Genomic DNA, 18,419 nt, shown 5'->3' on the forward strand with positions numbered 1-18,419 from the left:
GGATATAAGGGAAAGACTGTTGTACTTACATGGGAAGAATATGCAAAATTCTTTCAAACAGTGATATTCTATTCTATTGTATTCTATTCTGTTCTGAAGGGCTCAGTTTTCTTTTCATTAGGTAACTCCAGTCTTTGAAACAAATCCAAAAAAAATGTGCCTACTGGGTTAACTGGTGTATCTAAACAGGCCCAGTATGAGTTTGTGTATGGGGGTTTGTGTCAATGTTTCCTACAATCAAATAAATTAAGTAGATTTGATAATGGAGGATGCTTGGATATTGCAACATGACATTCTCCCCATGTCTTTATGCATTTTCCTCAAAATCCTCCCATTTTTTTCCGACATCTCCAAAAGATCAGGCATTTAAGTAGTCCTGTGTATGAGGCTGTGTACGTGAATGGGCACTGCAAAGGGCTGGATTCCAATTCAAGTCTGTCTCTTGACTTATGCTCAACACCACAAGGACAGGCATCAGCCTCACTCCCTGACCCTGAATTGAATCAAGCAGGTTGGATAATTTTATCATAAAGTAGCTTATATAGTTAAAAGCACAGCCAACATAAAAATGCAACGGAGGAACAGTAAAAAAAATCCTGTTACTGTTAATAATGACGTATGGTGACTCAGTGGCTAATGTAAGTTCTAGAGTGCGTTTCCCAGGATTTGTCTTCGTGAAGTTTGCCTGTTCTCACGATGTCCAGATTCTATCCAGACTCTGTTTTTCTCCCACATCCTAGAGATATGTGTGTTTAGGTTTAGTAATATGGATAATTGTTGACTATAAATTAGCCCAATATGAGTAATGGTAGTGAGTGGGTGTGCTATATGATGGACTGGTGCCCCACTAATGCTGGATCTCACCTTACAACCAATGCTGCACTGATAGACTCCATCTCCTTGAACTGATAAGCAGATTAGACAATTGGATGCATAATAAAATATGTGATCTTTTCATCATTCACAAAACATTGTTTTAATTTTACCATTTAACAAAAGTATCATTTTTTTATTGGTTTCAAAGGTATATCTTTTTTTGTTTTACAGTGATATGCACAAATTTCACAAATTATACACAACATAAGCTATCAACATGTAAGAAGACAAGGAGAGTGTTACACTTACACTGCAGCATTTCAAATCCCACACACTGATTTCAGTTCTACCCATCCACTAATGCCTGCCAGTGATGTCAAATGGATGAAGTACTGTTGAGTGGGAGGATGGATTTGTACCTTTCTATCTCGGTCCCTGACTGAACCGCCAGGACTTTTGTGGGTGTGCGGAACCCCATAGAGATTTGGGGAGAACAATAAAGGCAGATGGTAGTAATGAATGTTGTTATTCATCATCCGGTCTCCTATGACAGTGTGAGAATCTGAGCATCCATGACTGATAATCACAGCTTCTATTTAAAAAAGTAAATAGAATGAAATAATCTGTTTAGGCAAGTAAAGCAGTACATAAACACTTTTAAATGTTAAAATAACAGGAGCCTCTAAAATAACGTAATTAATTTACTATATCTGTATTAAGCTTACTTTTTCATTAATAAGGCTGTTTTCTTTCCATTGGGTGTTTTGTAAAGCACACTATTTTTTAAAGAACATAAATCACCATCTATTTGCTCATCCCCTGAATGTAATCTCAAGTCCGTGAATCATTTCAGAATAAAAAATTATGACTGAAGTACACAGTTAAGGAGAAGTGACGGCTTGTGGAAAATAGTTTCTAAACTTAAAGCAGCAATTCCTGGATCCCCTGAGACAGATCTGTTGCTTAGATGAATGGAATGCTGACTGACGGCACGATACAAGGATGCAATCTTTTTGTTCAGAAGCAGAAGCAGTTTTGTAGGAACAAGGACAATAAAGTAGATTGATTTCTTTTTGGGAGTTTCTTTAAGATGAAGACAATTTTTTAAAGATGCTCTATATTATCAAAAACAAAAGAAGATGCTAAAATAAGATATGTTCCTTATCTTGGAGTATATCGTATGTGAATGACACAAAATGAATTGATTTTCAGCAGCCTTTACATACAATATTTTGCTTTTGTGTTTGTGGGTAAGTTTTAAATAATAATGTATATCTGCAGCCACAAATAAAGTTTCACCTGACTTTTTTATTTTAAGGTCCTAATGAAGATTTAAGCAAAAACGGTGATTGCATTAAAAAGCACTTGGGCATGCAGTATGTTAAAAATGAAAGTATACCTTTTAGTCCTGCAAGATGTAATAGTGTCACATATTGGTTTCAGTTTTAAATATTAATGTTTGCAGCAAGTAAACTCTTTAAAAGACATAACTTGGCATTTTTTTCTCAACAAAGAGACTGACGGACACTTCTTAAAGAAAGACAAAAGATCATCTACTTTGGTAATATCTGTATTGGACTCGGATACAGTAAGAAAGTGCTGAAGTATAAGTTAAATTTCTAACTTCTGATTTTTAAAGTCCTCTGTTACCAGTCCTCATTGCTGCTTTAAATGTAATGAACATATATGGAAAAAAGGGCCATTGATGGCTGTAGTATAAATCTCTAGGACTTTTGTTCTAAAGTTAATAATAACCACAAAGCACCGATTTAGATGAGTTGCAAGGGAAATGGCTTTTACACTTCCACTCTGTGCATATCATCTTTATAATTAACAAGGCCCTTAAATACAGTGCCAGAGTTAAGCGGTGCCGGTGACAATTTAAAACAGTACTATGACACCAAAGGTGACGTTTTCTTACCTGCATAGCCACATTAGACCCAACTAGAAACATATTCAGCAACTTAAAAAAATAAGCTGAAGGGCTGTTAATGTAAATTCTTTTATTATTTTACTTAGTTGCAAAGAGCTGCCAATGATTCAAAGGCCTGCAGCTATCTCACTGACTGGAAATTTGGAATTGTTGATCCATGTAAAACAGAACTTCAAAGTCATATGTTCCTGCATTCAGTATTGTTGTCAGATTCAATAAGGCCAAAACATCATTTTATCTTGGCAAAACAGTCACAGAGACTAATTACAGGCATAAGCATGGGACGGAGAAAACAAGAAAACCAATGTCATAATTAACTTTAAAAAAGAGGACAGAAGAAATGCACGTTATTAATAAAATGTCTGAACCACTGAGAAAGAAAGATAGATAGATAGATAGATAGATAGATAGATAGATAGATAGATAGATAGATAGATAGGAAAGGCATGATATAGGACATATAAACATACCGTAAATACTATATAGTTAAATATTTTCTTTTGCCACTGACAAAAAAAGAACCGTTGTTATTTACTGCCCCCAACTTTTGAAAGTGCCACCCAGTAGACGAGTGCATATAGCAAATGCTAAAGGATAAAAAGTGTTTTTACTTTATTATCTTACATCACTATGCAGCATTATGTTTATAATAGTGGCGAAGAAAAAGCAAAATCAAGTAATTTTAAGAATTAGTTTTGCTTAAGAAAAATCTTCAAATAGCTTCATTTATATTTGGCTGTTTACCTGCATGCTTTGAAGTATTCTGAAAAATAAAGCAAATCAATAAATAAACAAAACATTTAAATAATAATGACCACTGAAATAAAAATCTGCCAAGTTGCTGCAAAATTCTTTAAATTATATTTTTAAGATTTTTATTTAGAAATGGCATATACTCGTATTATAAATAAAAACTTTTCATAATAAAAACAATACTAATAATTTAACCAATTCACTATAAAGTATGTATGCCCAAATAGTCTGAACAAAATTTTATGCCATAAGAATTAAAATAACTATATATTTTAAAACAAAATATAGTACTGCCTCTCTAAAACATAACATTAGGTGCTGTATGTCAACTTAGACAGAAGAAAGTTGTAGGGCATACTGTATATGTTCCAATGACAGAGTTTTAATTAAAATTACTGTAAATTTGTTAAGAAACTTCTTCTTTTATTTATAAGGAGTGCTGAAGACAAAGAGCAGCCAGCAACTAAAGAATCATTAAAGACCTTAACTATTTACAACTACCAAATGGTTCATTATGTAATGAATGTACTTGTTTGTGAGATATATATATATATATATATATATATATATATATATATATATATATACTGTATATATGTCTATATTATATATGGGTTTATTTGTATGTATACAATAAATTTAATATATATACATACATATATATGTATATATATATATATATATATATATATATATATATATATATATATATATATATATATATATATATATATATACAACTGGGGACTTCTAAAGGTTTGTCAAGGTGTAAATACACATTACTATGATAGCTGTAATACATTAAATTAATCTCATAAATATACTTTGAGCATTACTGAACCAATAAACTATTTCTCATATATGTGTGTATATACAGTATATATTCATACACATGTGCTCTCAAACAAATATATCTAAAATACAAGTTAAGAAATGAATGCTCAACAAAAAAAATGATAGTGTGGATGAAAACCGTAACAAAAATTCCAGGTTAAAAAAATAATAATAATTAAAAAGAGTCCCAGACTGTATGCACCGTATCCCAAAGCATTAAGGTACCACTCCTCTAAAGTGCGCAGCTTTGGATTTAGTGTCCTTTGAATTTGCACAGGCTCTGCACTTTCAATAGCAAAGTTCGCATGAAACATCAGTGATTAATGTGCGAAGTGCTGGCAACTGCCAGTGGTTGGCAGATGAAGGAACCCACTCAAGCTCTCGTCAGAGAGACAAGGAATACAATTTAATTTTAATGTGCTCATTAGCCATAGCACATTGCAGACATAATTGTGAACTCGACACAAAATTATTGCAAAAAACATTTTAATGCTGCAGTAGAAAAAAGGTTATATGAAGTCATATAATGAGTGCTTCATTGTCAACAACAAAAACAGGGCACAGAGTGCATAACCGTGTCTGTGCTGTTTACATGCCAATATTTTATACATAGATTCTCAAATGGTGTCAGCTGTCAGTTACTTCTGCAAATTAACTGCCAAAAACATAGCAGAACAGAGTCACTCAGTGTGCTGGTAACCAAGGGTTACCTTTCATATGCCTAAAGATATGGAATCATGGGAGAATAATTAGGCAGAACAAAAAGTTACCAATCAAGAAGGCATTCTACAATATGAAATAACAACCAAGGGTGCTTATAAATAAGAGGTTACATCATGGAATGCCATAAAACTTTAAAAAGTAATGCCGTTTTGTACAGACTCTTCTTTATAGCTTTTTAATTTTTTTTTCAAGAAATACAGTACAATTTGTACTAGAGGTTTAACCCTTTGAGCATGAGGCTGATTCAAAGTTTAAAAACAAATTTATTGGCTTAAATAAATCATTTTACAAAAAAAAAAAAAAAAAAAAGTTGAAAAAAATCTGTTGTGCAAACAAATATAATGAATGTTTTTATACTGAGCTCCATCAAGTTTAGAGCCAATTTTGATTAAAAGAAAAGGCCCCTGACATAGTTAATAAATTGTAACCGGTTACAATTCTGGTTTTATTTATCTATGCAATACATACAATAATATTGGTACAAAGACAGTATTTTATATTAGGAAATGTATAACTAATAGTGGATTGTTTTGGTCAGATGCGTCTCTTTCTCGCCAATAATGGACATAAAACATCTTTTCTCAAGATTTTGGTTTTGCAAATGAACACAGAAGTGCCTAGCTGTACTCAGAGGGTTAAATGGCAAAGGCTGATACCAGCACACTTAGGTCACATAAAAAAGTGCACCAGATTTAGTTATAAATGCTTAACTAAACTGTCCATTAACGCATGCAGCTTAATGCATCTAAAGGATGCGCAAAAACTAAATCCAATTTACACAAATTCCAAACACATACCACTTCATATTTTTATAACCTTCATATTTAACCAGTAACAACAGCTGATTATGCACCTCTATATTAAACACTGTACAATTATAAAATAAAATAATAATAAAAAATAAACCAAAAAACAGAGCACTTTCTCTGAAGTTATAGCAGTGGTGTGTGCAGAAATGAAGCAGTAGCTTTATGCAATCTCTTTTAGTCCCCTTAACATATGTTCATGAAGGCCAGTGCTACTGCTTCTCAAGCTCACACACATACATGAGGTGATCCTCTGGGGATTTTCCATGCGTTTTGCTGAGATGCAGCTTGACTGCGTGCTTGCTTGCAAAAGTCCGGTTACAAAGCTTACACTGATAGGACGTACCGCTCTCTTCCTCCGGGGAGGAGGCGGCAGTGATGAGTTTTTCTGAGTGGCTTTTTGTCTGTGTGATCTGGCTGTTGATCTGGTCACTAGACAGTTTGGACAAGTCCCGCAACCTAAAGCCCAGATGCGACTCTAGATGGTTGATGTAGGTTGAAGGGGTACGGATCTGTGAAGCACAGTCATTGCAGAAAAACACTGGGTGACCTGAATCTAGGTTCTTTAGGAATTTTGTTCCACCTGTCCTTCTCAACTGATACTTCACATTGGCTAACCAGTGGCTGATGGTGGTCATAGAGAGACCTGTGAACCTGGAGATGTGCATTCTCTCCTGAGGACTGAGGTCAGACATGATATACTTTCCATCTGAAGTCTGTCTCAAGCTGGCAGCAAACTGGGCTTGGAGGATGAGTAAATGCTGGGGGTTCCAGTTCGACTGACGGCCCTTACGTTTCTGGGCTGGGGAGACCTCCTCTGGCTCTTCGATGATAGTACCATCTACATCTGACTTCTCAGACAGGCTTGTAGGTGTAGAAGATTTTGATGTGTGACTTTCTGTCAGATTCCTCAGCATATCAGAGATATCTGACAAGGCATTCTCGCGTAGCGGAGAGTTTGACATGAATGACATGACTGCAGATGTCTTTGCTGTTGTCACTGCAGATGAAGGAGAAGCAGAAGACGTCGATGTAGATGACAAAAGCGCTGAACCTAAAGAGCAGCTTTTGTCACTCTTGCCTTTCGTCAAATCTATAGGCTGGTCGTTGTTGACATGATAGAAATAACGGTCCAAGTGCTCGTTTTTTTTGGTCTGCATGGGTGGGGTGGCAACGGCAGCTTTTTCTGCTAAGCTGTTGCTCATTTTAAACAACATGCTCATAGGGTCCAGAGCAGGCAGTGACGGTTTAGCAGCCTTGCCAAGGTGGACATTCATTACTGACTGAAGCGCACTTAAAGGGTTAACAAAAGGTTGCTCTGGAGGATGGTCTGTGATGATGGCAGTGCTATTACATAAACTAACGGCAGTCATTTTAACAGGCTCGGTCCCATTCTCAACTGAATCTTTTGCAGATATTTCAGTGTTCATGTCTTTGTGTTTGCCAATGACACTTTCAGGGCTCTTTGCACGGGTTTCATTGGGTGAGTCACATGTTATGCGATCTCCAGGCTCGCTGCTGCAAGGAGAAGGTGTCATCCCCCTTAGTGGTGATGATTTTACCTCTGGCTCCTTCATTTTCTCCTCCACTTTGGCCACTTTTTCTGTAACTTTTTTCACAAGCTCCTCCATTGCATGGAAATTGTTTTTTGGCAGAGGAGAATTCTGACTGCTGGGTGGGGACACCAAGGGTTGGCTTTTTGTAGGAGACAGAAGCTCACTACCTGTAAACAAGCACTTTAATGGAGAGCTTTTCCCAGAGGAGCCTAAAGACAGCTTCATAATGTTTGGAAGTTGATAGGCAGCATGAATGCTAGGGTAACCACCCCAGCTAGGGGCTCCATTCTGTGCTTTGTTGATTGCAGACGTGACTGTGTTTTCCAGTGACTTAAGGATGTCAAAACCACCTTTAGGACTCTCCTCGAGATCCTCCTCAGTAAGGTAGTTGTATTTTGATGAGACATCAAACTTCTCTTCTTCGTCATCCTGCTTGTCCTTTTCTTTACTCTTTTCCACACTGCAGTCTTCTTCCTTCTCCTCTTTCTTAATTTCAACACACAGTTTTGGGGAAATGCTAGATGGAGTGGCAGCAGGAGGGGTGAAGGTTGTGGCCGCTAAAGGTACCGACTGCACTTTTTCTTCTACTGGAGTGACAGCCACTGGAGTTAAGGGTACTTCAACGATGGGTTTCCCTTTTTTAATTGCTGAGTTGGTCACTTTAATGAAATGCCCAGTAACCATCATATGAGCAGTCAGTTCTTGAAGTGTATCATGAGAACTACCACACTCCATACATTTTAGAATCTGCGATTTACGAGATTCAAACTGCCAAGCATAGCTGGCACCATTTTGGTGGCCATACCGATTGTTTGGAGTGATGTAAGGGTTGGATGCTTTCTGAAAAACATCATTAGGGTCAGAGAGGGATGGCTTAGGTGTCCCTGCCGAAGAATCCGGAGAGCTTGGAAGGTCAAGCTCAATGGGTGCTCTTTTCCGTGTAGAGGATATAATTTTTGCTGCTACAGGGGTTACAGGCTCTTTTAGAGGCACTTTCTGGTAGTGTTTTGTCTTGATCATGTGAACGCTAAGGTCTTGCAAAGATTCAAAGGAGTGTCCACAGTACATACACTTCAAAACTTTCTGTGCATCTTCCTTTCCTTCCATCTCCAGCAGAGAACGTTTCCTGGGCTTGGACCAGCGTTTAGGATTGTTGTTATCTGTCTCATGGTTATCATCACGATAATGTCCTGTTTCATTCATATGAACGGTTAGTTCAACCAGAGTGTCATAGGCTGCACTGCAGTCCTTGCAGCGGAATTTGCTGGCCCCAGTAAAAATGGAGCCGTAAAGCTTGTTGCTTTGTCGGTAAAGCTGGACTGTACTGAAAAGGCTGGGTTCTGGGTGAAGCCTGTTCTGAGACACCTGTTGCAATGTCTTAGCCATGGCAGACTGATGCCAGTCAAAACTGCTGCCACCACAACTGCTGCTGCTGCTGCTACTGCTGCTACTACTACTGCCCTGTGGCTTTTCGGTTGAAGTCTGACTGAGATTTAGGTTAAGGGTTGACCAGTAAGAGTTGGTTAAAAAGCTATTGTAGATTGCTTTCATTTGTTCCAAGCTGTCTGGGACGCTAGTTTCTTCATTGGCCATGGGCGTTTCTTTGATTTCCTCCTCATTTTTTACTGAGGCACTCTCAAAGTCTGACATGCGGTCACTAGCCTCACTAAGGTGAGATTCACTGTCCATTTCATGGCTGGAAAACTCTGCCACTGGGGAATCTTGGTAGTTTTGCTTATCTTTAGGAAATTCTTTTTCAGAACACATAAACTTGACTGGTGGTTCTTCATCCACAGCCAGCTCATCTGGATCGACATCTTCATCTACCAGAGCTGCTGCCTTTAGCTCATCCGGAACATAGGCTGAAATAAATTAAGAAACAAACCGTGTTAATATATAGCAAGTAACTTGAGCCCTCACAATTTTTAAATGTACAATGCATAAACTGAAATACCAAGGATTAAACTACTGTTAAAAATGGAAAAATAAAAAGACACACAACAGTACATTTAATTAGCCTTGTTCAAATGATACTAAATATAATTCATAACACTGATAAAACTGAGCTAAAATCTTAATCCATCCCACTAATCAAAAGGCTGCCTCATTCAAGGTTAGCAGCTTCTCTTGGAAGGTTTATCCTTGCGAAGTAGAATAAAGTTTAGTGATTTTTTTTTCTTTTGCAGAAAAAAAAACCTCTCTTCAAACATAATTTGCCACCTTATTCTTCTCAAGGGGCAACAGCTTGAAATTAAAACTAAATTTGAAATTAATGAAGCACATTCTGGAGGTGGCATTCATTTCTAAAGTAATAAATTACTTGTATCAACCTCAGAGACAGCAGTTCCTGTCTGTCAATTAATATGTCTTATGCTTCTCCTACCTCTAATGCATTTCTTAACAGACAGATTCACAATTTAAATTAAGCATGCATTTTCACTCATTACACTTCTTGAGCTCAATTTTTTTGTATAAAACGAATGTATATAAATTTCAGTAACAAATATGCCGACCATATGCATTTACATCAATTACAAAAATTAAAATATTTCTATTTCTCTTCTGTTCTTGTATTAATTCATTTATATTTTCCATGGAAACACAAATGACTCTAAAGGACTTAATGACTATTTACCTTTCCTTTTACAACTGCTAGCTGACAAACATTTGATTCATTCAGATTAAAGCTCTTCTCCAGCAGAAGCCCCATTAAATAAAGCCTAGCATTTCTGGGAGCAGTTGTAGAATGACATTAAAAATGCTATCCAAGACACCATTTTATATATATTATCATTCTATCCTGCCATTTTCTGAATCTGTTGTTTTTTACATTACAGGCCTGGTGGGAGCCAAAGCCTATTTTGGCAGCACTGCTTGTAATGAAGGAGAGGAATCAGAATAAGACGCCACTCCATCGCAAGGCTCATTCATACATAAACGTCAACTTATCCATAGTGGGCCAGTTTAGAAACACCAATTAATCTAATATCTGTGTTATGTGTCAGAAACCTAAAGAACAACCATGAAGACATTAAAGGCACTGACCGTTGCTATAAGTCTGTTTGACAGCATTGCTAATCACTGTTGCACCATTATGCTTATTTGCGTAGCTATAAATATTCTCCATTTGGACCACCAGTAAATTAAGCGGATTGTCCAGGGACACACGGAAAGACTGGGTCTGAAAGAATCCAGAAACCTTATGGTTTACAGTCCAACACTCTAGTTGCTAGCCCGTGCTGTACAGACAGTGAAGCTATTTTCAACCAATGAGATAGGATACAATTAATAACTTTAGTTACAGAGATTGATGCCTTTGCTATGCATGATATTGAGTAGCGTAGCACATCCTCCTTCATATATTTTCCAGCTGTAATCAATATTCATATAAAATGTACAGCAGGATCGAAAGATATTTTTGATAGTCTGCATATCTGCTCAGTACCAGTCATCACCATATATTGAGCATGCTTGTGCACACAAGCATATGCAAAACAGTATATACAACATACTTACTGAGGACATACGTGTATTGTTGCATTATATAAGAAAATATATTTTAATATATTTTGAATTGCTAAATATTTATTTGCTTCAGAAACTAATACTGCCTATCTGATCAACTTTTTCTGATTGCCATATATTTAAATAAAAACAAAACACACTGAAGAAATATCTAGCGTCAACAGACAAAGTTCAATGAAAGACTTTTTGATAGATGATGGACTAGTCATCACTGAAACAGACCTGAAACAGGAGTCTACAGTCATGACAAAGAAAATGCATCAGCATATGTTTTAAATGTTTTTAAAGCTTTCAGCTTATCTATTACATTGTTGACATAACCCTTAATCTGGGGTAGACTAGCTTGATAACTGGTGGATGCATGGAAGGATGGATGGATGAGCATTCTATCTGGAATTTAAAAAGGTTAATTTTATAATATAATATGGAAGAGGCTAGCAAATCATGTCTTTTGATTAGTATGTGAAAAGTCTTAATATATGGTAATACTTAAATTGTGAAGGACATATGCTTAATAGTAATACAATATACAATACAAATTTCATTTAATTTTCAATATGAAAAACAAAAAACACAAATATTCTTACAATTCCTAATCTTTTAACTAAAATACTCTTTGTCTAAAGACCGTGTTTCGGTGTTAATGGCGTTGGTTCCAAACTTTAGGACATTTCTGAGCAGACATTCTTGCTCTGATGGATTAATAGAGAAAACGTCTACCAATCTGAAAGGGTCTCCCTGAACACAGTGTGGTTTACTGCATCATCGAAAAACATTACAGTATAATGCTCTACAAATTTCCTTCGCAGAGACAAGCTTCTATTAAATAGGAAGTTGTATTTTTAAGTGTGTAAAAAATATGAAAGGCCAGTATAGGAATAAAAAGAAACAGAAATAATTACCAGGAATATAATTTAATCATCTGCCACCTCTCAAGACTACGGCAGGCCATGCGCGCATTACCTCCTGCTTCTACTAAGGTTATGAAATGTAAGTGATACCCTGAGTAAAATGGCCTTCAGTTTTGTTACTAAAGTAAATGATGTCCATATTTAAAAAGGGAGTAGTTTAACATATTGGGCACAACTAATAATTATGTGAACAATGCATAGGTACGGTCACCATAAATGCGTATCTGAAAACAAAACATTTGTGCCAAACTTATCATAGGGTATTATGATTGTAAAGTATTTCTTTCAGGAACCAACAAATAAATAAATAAAAAAAGGTAGACTAATACTACTCTTTCCTGTGAAGTGTCATTATATTCTTTCTGCATCTGTGGCTACATAAGTAGTCTTCAAAGCAAACACAGTAACAAGGTGATATAAAAACCATAACGCACTTTAGAGATTAATACTATTCTGTTCTATTATAATGTTTTTTTAGAAGTAAAGAAAATTTCTAATTGCTTTACCAAATTGCTTGTTTCAGATGCACAACACTCACTGCATTTGTTCGATTAAAGAATGAAAAACTGAATGGTGCGAGTTTTTCATAGCAGAGAAATGCTTCTAGTCATAATTTTCAAAGACAAATTTTAGGAAGCACATGCAACTTATGCAAATCCCTAAAAGAGAAAATAAAAAAAGTACTTGAAATTTGGGTGATTGCAACACCACCCCGATTTTACCACTCAGCATAAATGTACCTCCCTGCATAATAATCATCATCTCCACATTCCTACCGTACCTTCGAATGTTAACACCATCATCATGGCTATTTTTATACAGCAATTAAAATTTTGTGAGCACCCTCAAATTGCAGTCTAGTTGCTTGTTATTTTTGACACCTGGCATTCAGTTGATGAAGTGGCTAGAATTAGTACTCCATTAGTCAACTGCAAGATTAGCTTGGGAAAAAATACTAAACAATTGGACAGTTTACATTCACAGTGATGATGTGCAGTTGGGCGAGTTTCAGACTGCCATTTTCAAGCCAACTGAACACCAAGACTCACGTCTGTCTGTATGTGCTCTGTGCACAGCGGTGGAGAGTTTCATTGAGACAGCGCTCACACGAGTATGGCGAAATGAGCTAAATGAGTGGATTAACTTCAGATCACACAGATAATAATGATTTAAAAAAATAAAATAATATAGAGAGGCCATCACAAAACCCAGACCTTTGGCAATTCATTGAATTGCCTTCATGAAAGAACATATGTCTTTGAAAATTTCAGTTTTATTGTGTCTCTCACTTTGTGTTCTCCTGGTAAATATCTGTAATGAAAGATTGATTGGACTGAGTAATATTTTGCTGTTTTTTTACTTATAAAGAAAAAAATCAGTGTATTACATTAATCGCACAAACTATGAACATAGCTACAGAAATTTCACTTCCCTATAGGTTTTTAAATAATTTAATTATTACTTTTTAAATATTTTTCCACCACACATGGACATAAAACTTACACCTCTTCAGCAGTTTCATGACAATGCTACATTGGGGTTGGATTTTATGTTTGAAACTGAGACCCCCCCCCCAACCCCCTGGTTCCCTAAAAATCTATTTTATGACACTTCTGGAAGATTGATTGTGGAGAGAATTATGATGCACTTTCTTACCCCAATCAATTCCTGACTACGCAAATACACATGTCTGAAAAGGGCACATTTTTGAATCTGGGGCTAAGCATTAAAAATATAAGAAATATGCTGAATGATCTTTTTTTCGTAACAGAAACCACAAAAAAGTAGCTAAGAGTAGGAGATCACTTAAAAAAATTAAAAAGAAAGAAAAAACAAGAAAAAATAATGCTATAATACGCACCCATTATATATTTCATTGACCTTGGCAACAATAAGACTTCACCTGCATTAACAGACTCATTTGCTAAAGTCACCTCATTGCTCTTAATTTACACCTCTCCACTCCCAGCTTTGGCTTGGTATTTATGTATCATAAACTTCACAGTTGTTGTTGTTGTCGGCTTGTGTCATTCTACTGCTGTAAAGAAGTCAATTCATCCTTTATACAAAACAGTCTATACTTAGCTCTCTGTAAATATCATCATTGTCCCAGCCAGCCTTTGTCACAGCATTGCAGCGTGAAAATAAACCAATACCTTCTTCATATTACTCCATCCTTTGCTCTTGGTGAATATTATCATTATTTTCCTTATTAGTTTTTGTCAGTTAAATTTACAAATGAATGTGTTGTTGGCCCTTTGTAACAAATGAAGCAACATAATGGTATCTCTTGATCAACTGACTAGACACTTGTTTATTTATTGATTTGCTTTATTTTTCAAATACTTCAATGCATGCAGGTAAACATCCAAATATAAATGAAGCCATTTGAAGATTCTTCTTAAAGCAAAGCTAACATTACTTGATTTTGCTTTTTCTTCACCACTGTTATAAATATAATGCTGCACAATGATGTAAGATAATAAAGTAAAAACACTCTTTATCTTTTAGCATTTGCTATACGCACTAGTCTACTGGGTGGCACTTTCAAAAGTTGAGGCAGTAAATAAAGACTTTTTTTTTGTCAGTGGCAAAAAAAAAAAATATTTAACTATATAGTATTTATGGTATATTTATATGTCCTATATCATGCCTTTCCTTCCTATCTATCTATCTATCTATCTATCTATCTATCTATCTATCTATCTATCTATCTATCTATCTATCTATCTATCTATCTATCTATCTATCTATCTATCTATCTTTTTACATTTATTTAACAGATAAGTCTTTCTGAACTCTCTAAATTTTGCCCAACATTTCTTGACACTTGATAATTTCAATGCCTACATGAAAACATGAAGCCAAGTACAGTGGAACCTCGGTTTGTGAGTAACTTGGTTTACGAGTGTTTTGCAAGATTAACTAAAATTTTTAATAAATTTTGACTTGATAAACGAGCAAAATCTTGCAATACGAGTAGTATTTATAAACTTTGTCTGCTGAGCGTCATCACAACTGAGCTGATAGTTTTTCTCTCTCTCTCGCTGGAGGATTGTGGTCAATCATCTCCTATTCCCCATCTGAGTCAGCGTGCCTCACTCATATAGTCAACATCCCTACGAGCGTATACTGTTTACTACAGTATTGTGACTGTGTGTGTGTGTGTGTGTGTGTGATGTGACATGCGAGTCCCCGTCTTGCACCACCAGCTTTATTCAGCTTGAAACAGCAACAGCGCGGTTATTTATTGTACTGTAGCAGGATCTGCCACTCTCCTATACACAGACACAGCAGTCAGGCAGGGTCGTGGCCAAGTAGTACTGTGCCCTGCGCATTTATAATATTCCTTGTTCCTTGTATCACCCACTGACGGCAGGCGCTTATAGCATGTCCGCGATCTTTCTGGATTCGCTTTTTACAGCGAACTGCTACAGCGCTGGGAGACTGATTGCTTTGGGACGTTCTTCCGCATGTCGTTGGGTGGAATCCCACAAGAAGTTAGAAACTCACTCACACCAGCCGTGATTCTTTTCAAAGGTAAAGTGCAGGTTAATTTGCTTTATGTGTTTTTACTTTACATTTTGCATTAATCATTTTTATATGAATAGTTTTGGGTTGTGGAATGAATCATCTGAGTTTCCATTATTTCTTATGGGGAAAGTGCTTTGGACCGCGAGCACGTTTCCAGAATGAATTATACTCGCAAACCGAGGTTCCACTGTATACTACTTCTAAATAATGGACCAAGACCAGCATCTCTCAGCATTTAGTTTTCTGTCTAAGGATTTCTGCATTATTTTTGTGCAGCAATGGTTCAAATCTAAATTAACATCTTCTCTGCAACTTTGTGCACATACAGATCCTTCATGTATAAAGCAGAAGCTCCAAAAAAAGCGGCTGCAAAATTTATTTTAAATGTTTGATACAAAGACTTTCCGTAGCAATTTTCCACTCTGAGCGAAAACAAATCACATCTTTGCCTATGGTTATAAATAAAGTAACCCATGTACAACAGGTTTTTTTTTTCTTAAACTTGATTCCATATGTTTTTAATGAGTGACTCTAATAAGTAAAATATGACTGAAATAAAACTTGAAATGAAATTCATTAAAAGTTGCACATTTCTTCCAAATGTTCCAACGGGGGTAGAATTAAACAACAGACATTTAAAGGAACATTTTACCAAAAAGTGCACAGCCCTATAAACACTGCGATGTTCATTTAGAAAAGGGAAGTAAAAGGCAAACAAATAATTGTGTGTAGACTGTCTGTCCAATGACAGTTACAGCAGTAGGTGAAGACGTTAAAAAATCTGTAAGCATTTTATAAAAGTCTTGATAAATTAGACTTATAAGCAACTCTGTATTCACTGGATTTCCTGAGAGATTTGATTCTGATGCTTGATAAAAGATAGCTCCTTAGTCAGTATAATATTTGAACGCCACTGACCATCTGTTCTTGATCTAGCAGAACAAGAAACACTGAAGAATGAAGAGGATTACTGATGTGTCCATAATTCCGCTTTAGGCTGCTTGCATCTGGGTTTATATCAGAAACAACATAACAAAAATCATCACAATAATCAGCTGCATAAATCAAGCTACACCAATTGCTATATAACATATTACTTAAAAAAAAAATTAACGTTAGATGGCCAAGCATAATGATCTAGAAGGTACTGTTCTTCTTAAGTTTAATTGTTTTATTTACCCATAAAATCAATCAATCAATCAATCATTGCTGAATAGAAAACAATGTAGATTTGCACACTTATAAAATATGTGTATTTGTGGAGGGGGGGTCACTTGAGATCAGTTGTCATGTGATTTTATGAAACATATTATTGTAAGCAAAGTAAATACTCCATAGTTTAACAAATTATTATTATTCAAGCACTGCTGAAGTAAGAGCTTAAACTTTGATCCATTTGAGAAGGCTTCTTACTCTTGACCAACATGTCCAGTTTAGAACCTGATACATTTCCCATGGGGTGGCAGTCACTTTGAAAAATGCCACCATTGTTTTGATGACTTCTCTAAAGCCCAAGATTCACTCAAAAACAAAATTAGCATTGGACTAAAGTTGATACTGCATTTTAAAAAGCTTTATAAAAAATATACAATTTTGGCACTGTAGACCCAAGAGCTCAGGCTTTGTATTATATAGGGAAGCATTGCTGAAAAATCTTCTAAATCAGTGTTGTAATTGTGGAGCTGTGCCATGTTGCACACTGCTCTTCACATTACTATTTTACTTTTTGCTTGTTTTTTTTTAAGATTCTATCTTTGAAAACTATGTCTTAACCAAAAAATAAAATTTGTTATTCATGACCATGGGAGGGTACAGTATAGAACAGCAGGATTTAGGAGCCACACCACTGCTAATATTCTTTTACAAGCAACTATGGACTTTACATTCAGACCAAACTACTTTGTGTCTGTGGAGAAATCTGGCTAACTTTTAATTGGTTTTTCCTATAATGTAAAGGCTTTCTCCTGAATGTGGGCTGTAGGCTGGTTGACCATTTTGAACTGGCCCAATGTGGTGACTGTAGGTCTGTCCTTTGACGTGTGTAGGTTGTTTTGTACATTGTAACCTCTGCTTCTGGAACCTGATAAGCTCCCTGTGACCATCTATTAGATTAAACTGATTAACAAAATGAACGGATCTATATTTGGGTTTTTAAAAAAAGAGTCTGACATAGAGCTTCAGTCGTCAGCTCTATCCTGACATTTACTGATGCGTTATTTACAGTTAGGTTTGTTTATTTTTATTATTAGCTTCATTACCTGTAATAACGAATAACTCAAGTAAGCGTAACCAAGTTCACATATTCAAGGGAAACCTCTGCCCACATATGAAAATAATATTGTACAAAAATATCTGCAAAACTATTTTAAAAATGTAAGAATATTACACTAATTTCTACATTAAGGTTTTCAAATGTTTAGGTCAGTGTTTCCCAAACTCGGTCCTGGGGACCCCCTGTGGCTGCAGGTTTTTGTTCCAACCGCATTCTTAATCAGTGACAACACCTGATAACACTGATTTCATTTAATTAGCTGGTATTTTTTTTTCTTTTATTCGACATTGAGAAAAGCACAGCAGCATGATTTTTACATTTATAAGACATTTATAAATATTTGTGCTTTTGCTATAGATTTAAATGCTTAACTCTCTTTTGTTGATTTCATTATACTTTGCCCTTTCTCTGTGCAGTTTTTCCCCATTCGTTGTATCTTAATAATGACAATTTAAAACAAGCAGATCAGACACCCAGGCAAACAACACTGAATAATCAAAGGCTACAACTACTTTAGAGTCAGACCCACTAATTAGTAAATAATGGATTAATTAAACAATTAGAACACCTAGAAAAGTAGAATGAAAATCAAGATGAAAATACTGTTAAAAAGAAAACAAAAACATTCCTATATAACTACTTGGTACATTTTAATATTTTTTTTTCGCAAACTTAGTTTTCTAATTTCTATATTAGTTCCCTAAACACAGAACTTGGGAAATATCAGTTCACTTAATTAGCCCAGGAGTTCAATTA

General features: G+C 35.7%; 1 protein-coding gene across 1 annotated transcript in view; it reads right to left on the bottom strand.

Moving 5' to 3' along the window:
• Positions 1–4,805: 4,805 nt before the first annotated feature.
• tshz3b (teashirt zinc finger homeobox 3b) overlaps positions 4,806–18,419 on the bottom strand; it is a 93,921-nt gene continuing 80,307 nt past the window's right edge. The window contains exon 3 of the mRNA XM_039763166.1: positions 4,806–9,283. Coding sequence (XP_039619100.1) covers positions 6,078–9,283 — 3,206 coding nt within the window. The 3' untranslated portion in view covers positions 4,806–6,077. The remainder of the gene's footprint in view (positions 9,284–18,419) is intronic.

This window comes from Polypterus senegalus, chromosome 9, assembly GCF_016835505.1.
Source record: "Polypterus senegalus isolate Bchr_013 chromosome 9, ASM1683550v1, whole genome shotgun sequence".
In the NCBI taxonomy this organism is placed as follows: domain Eukaryota; kingdom Metazoa; phylum Chordata; class Cladistia; order Polypteriformes; family Polypteridae; genus Polypterus; species Polypterus senegalus.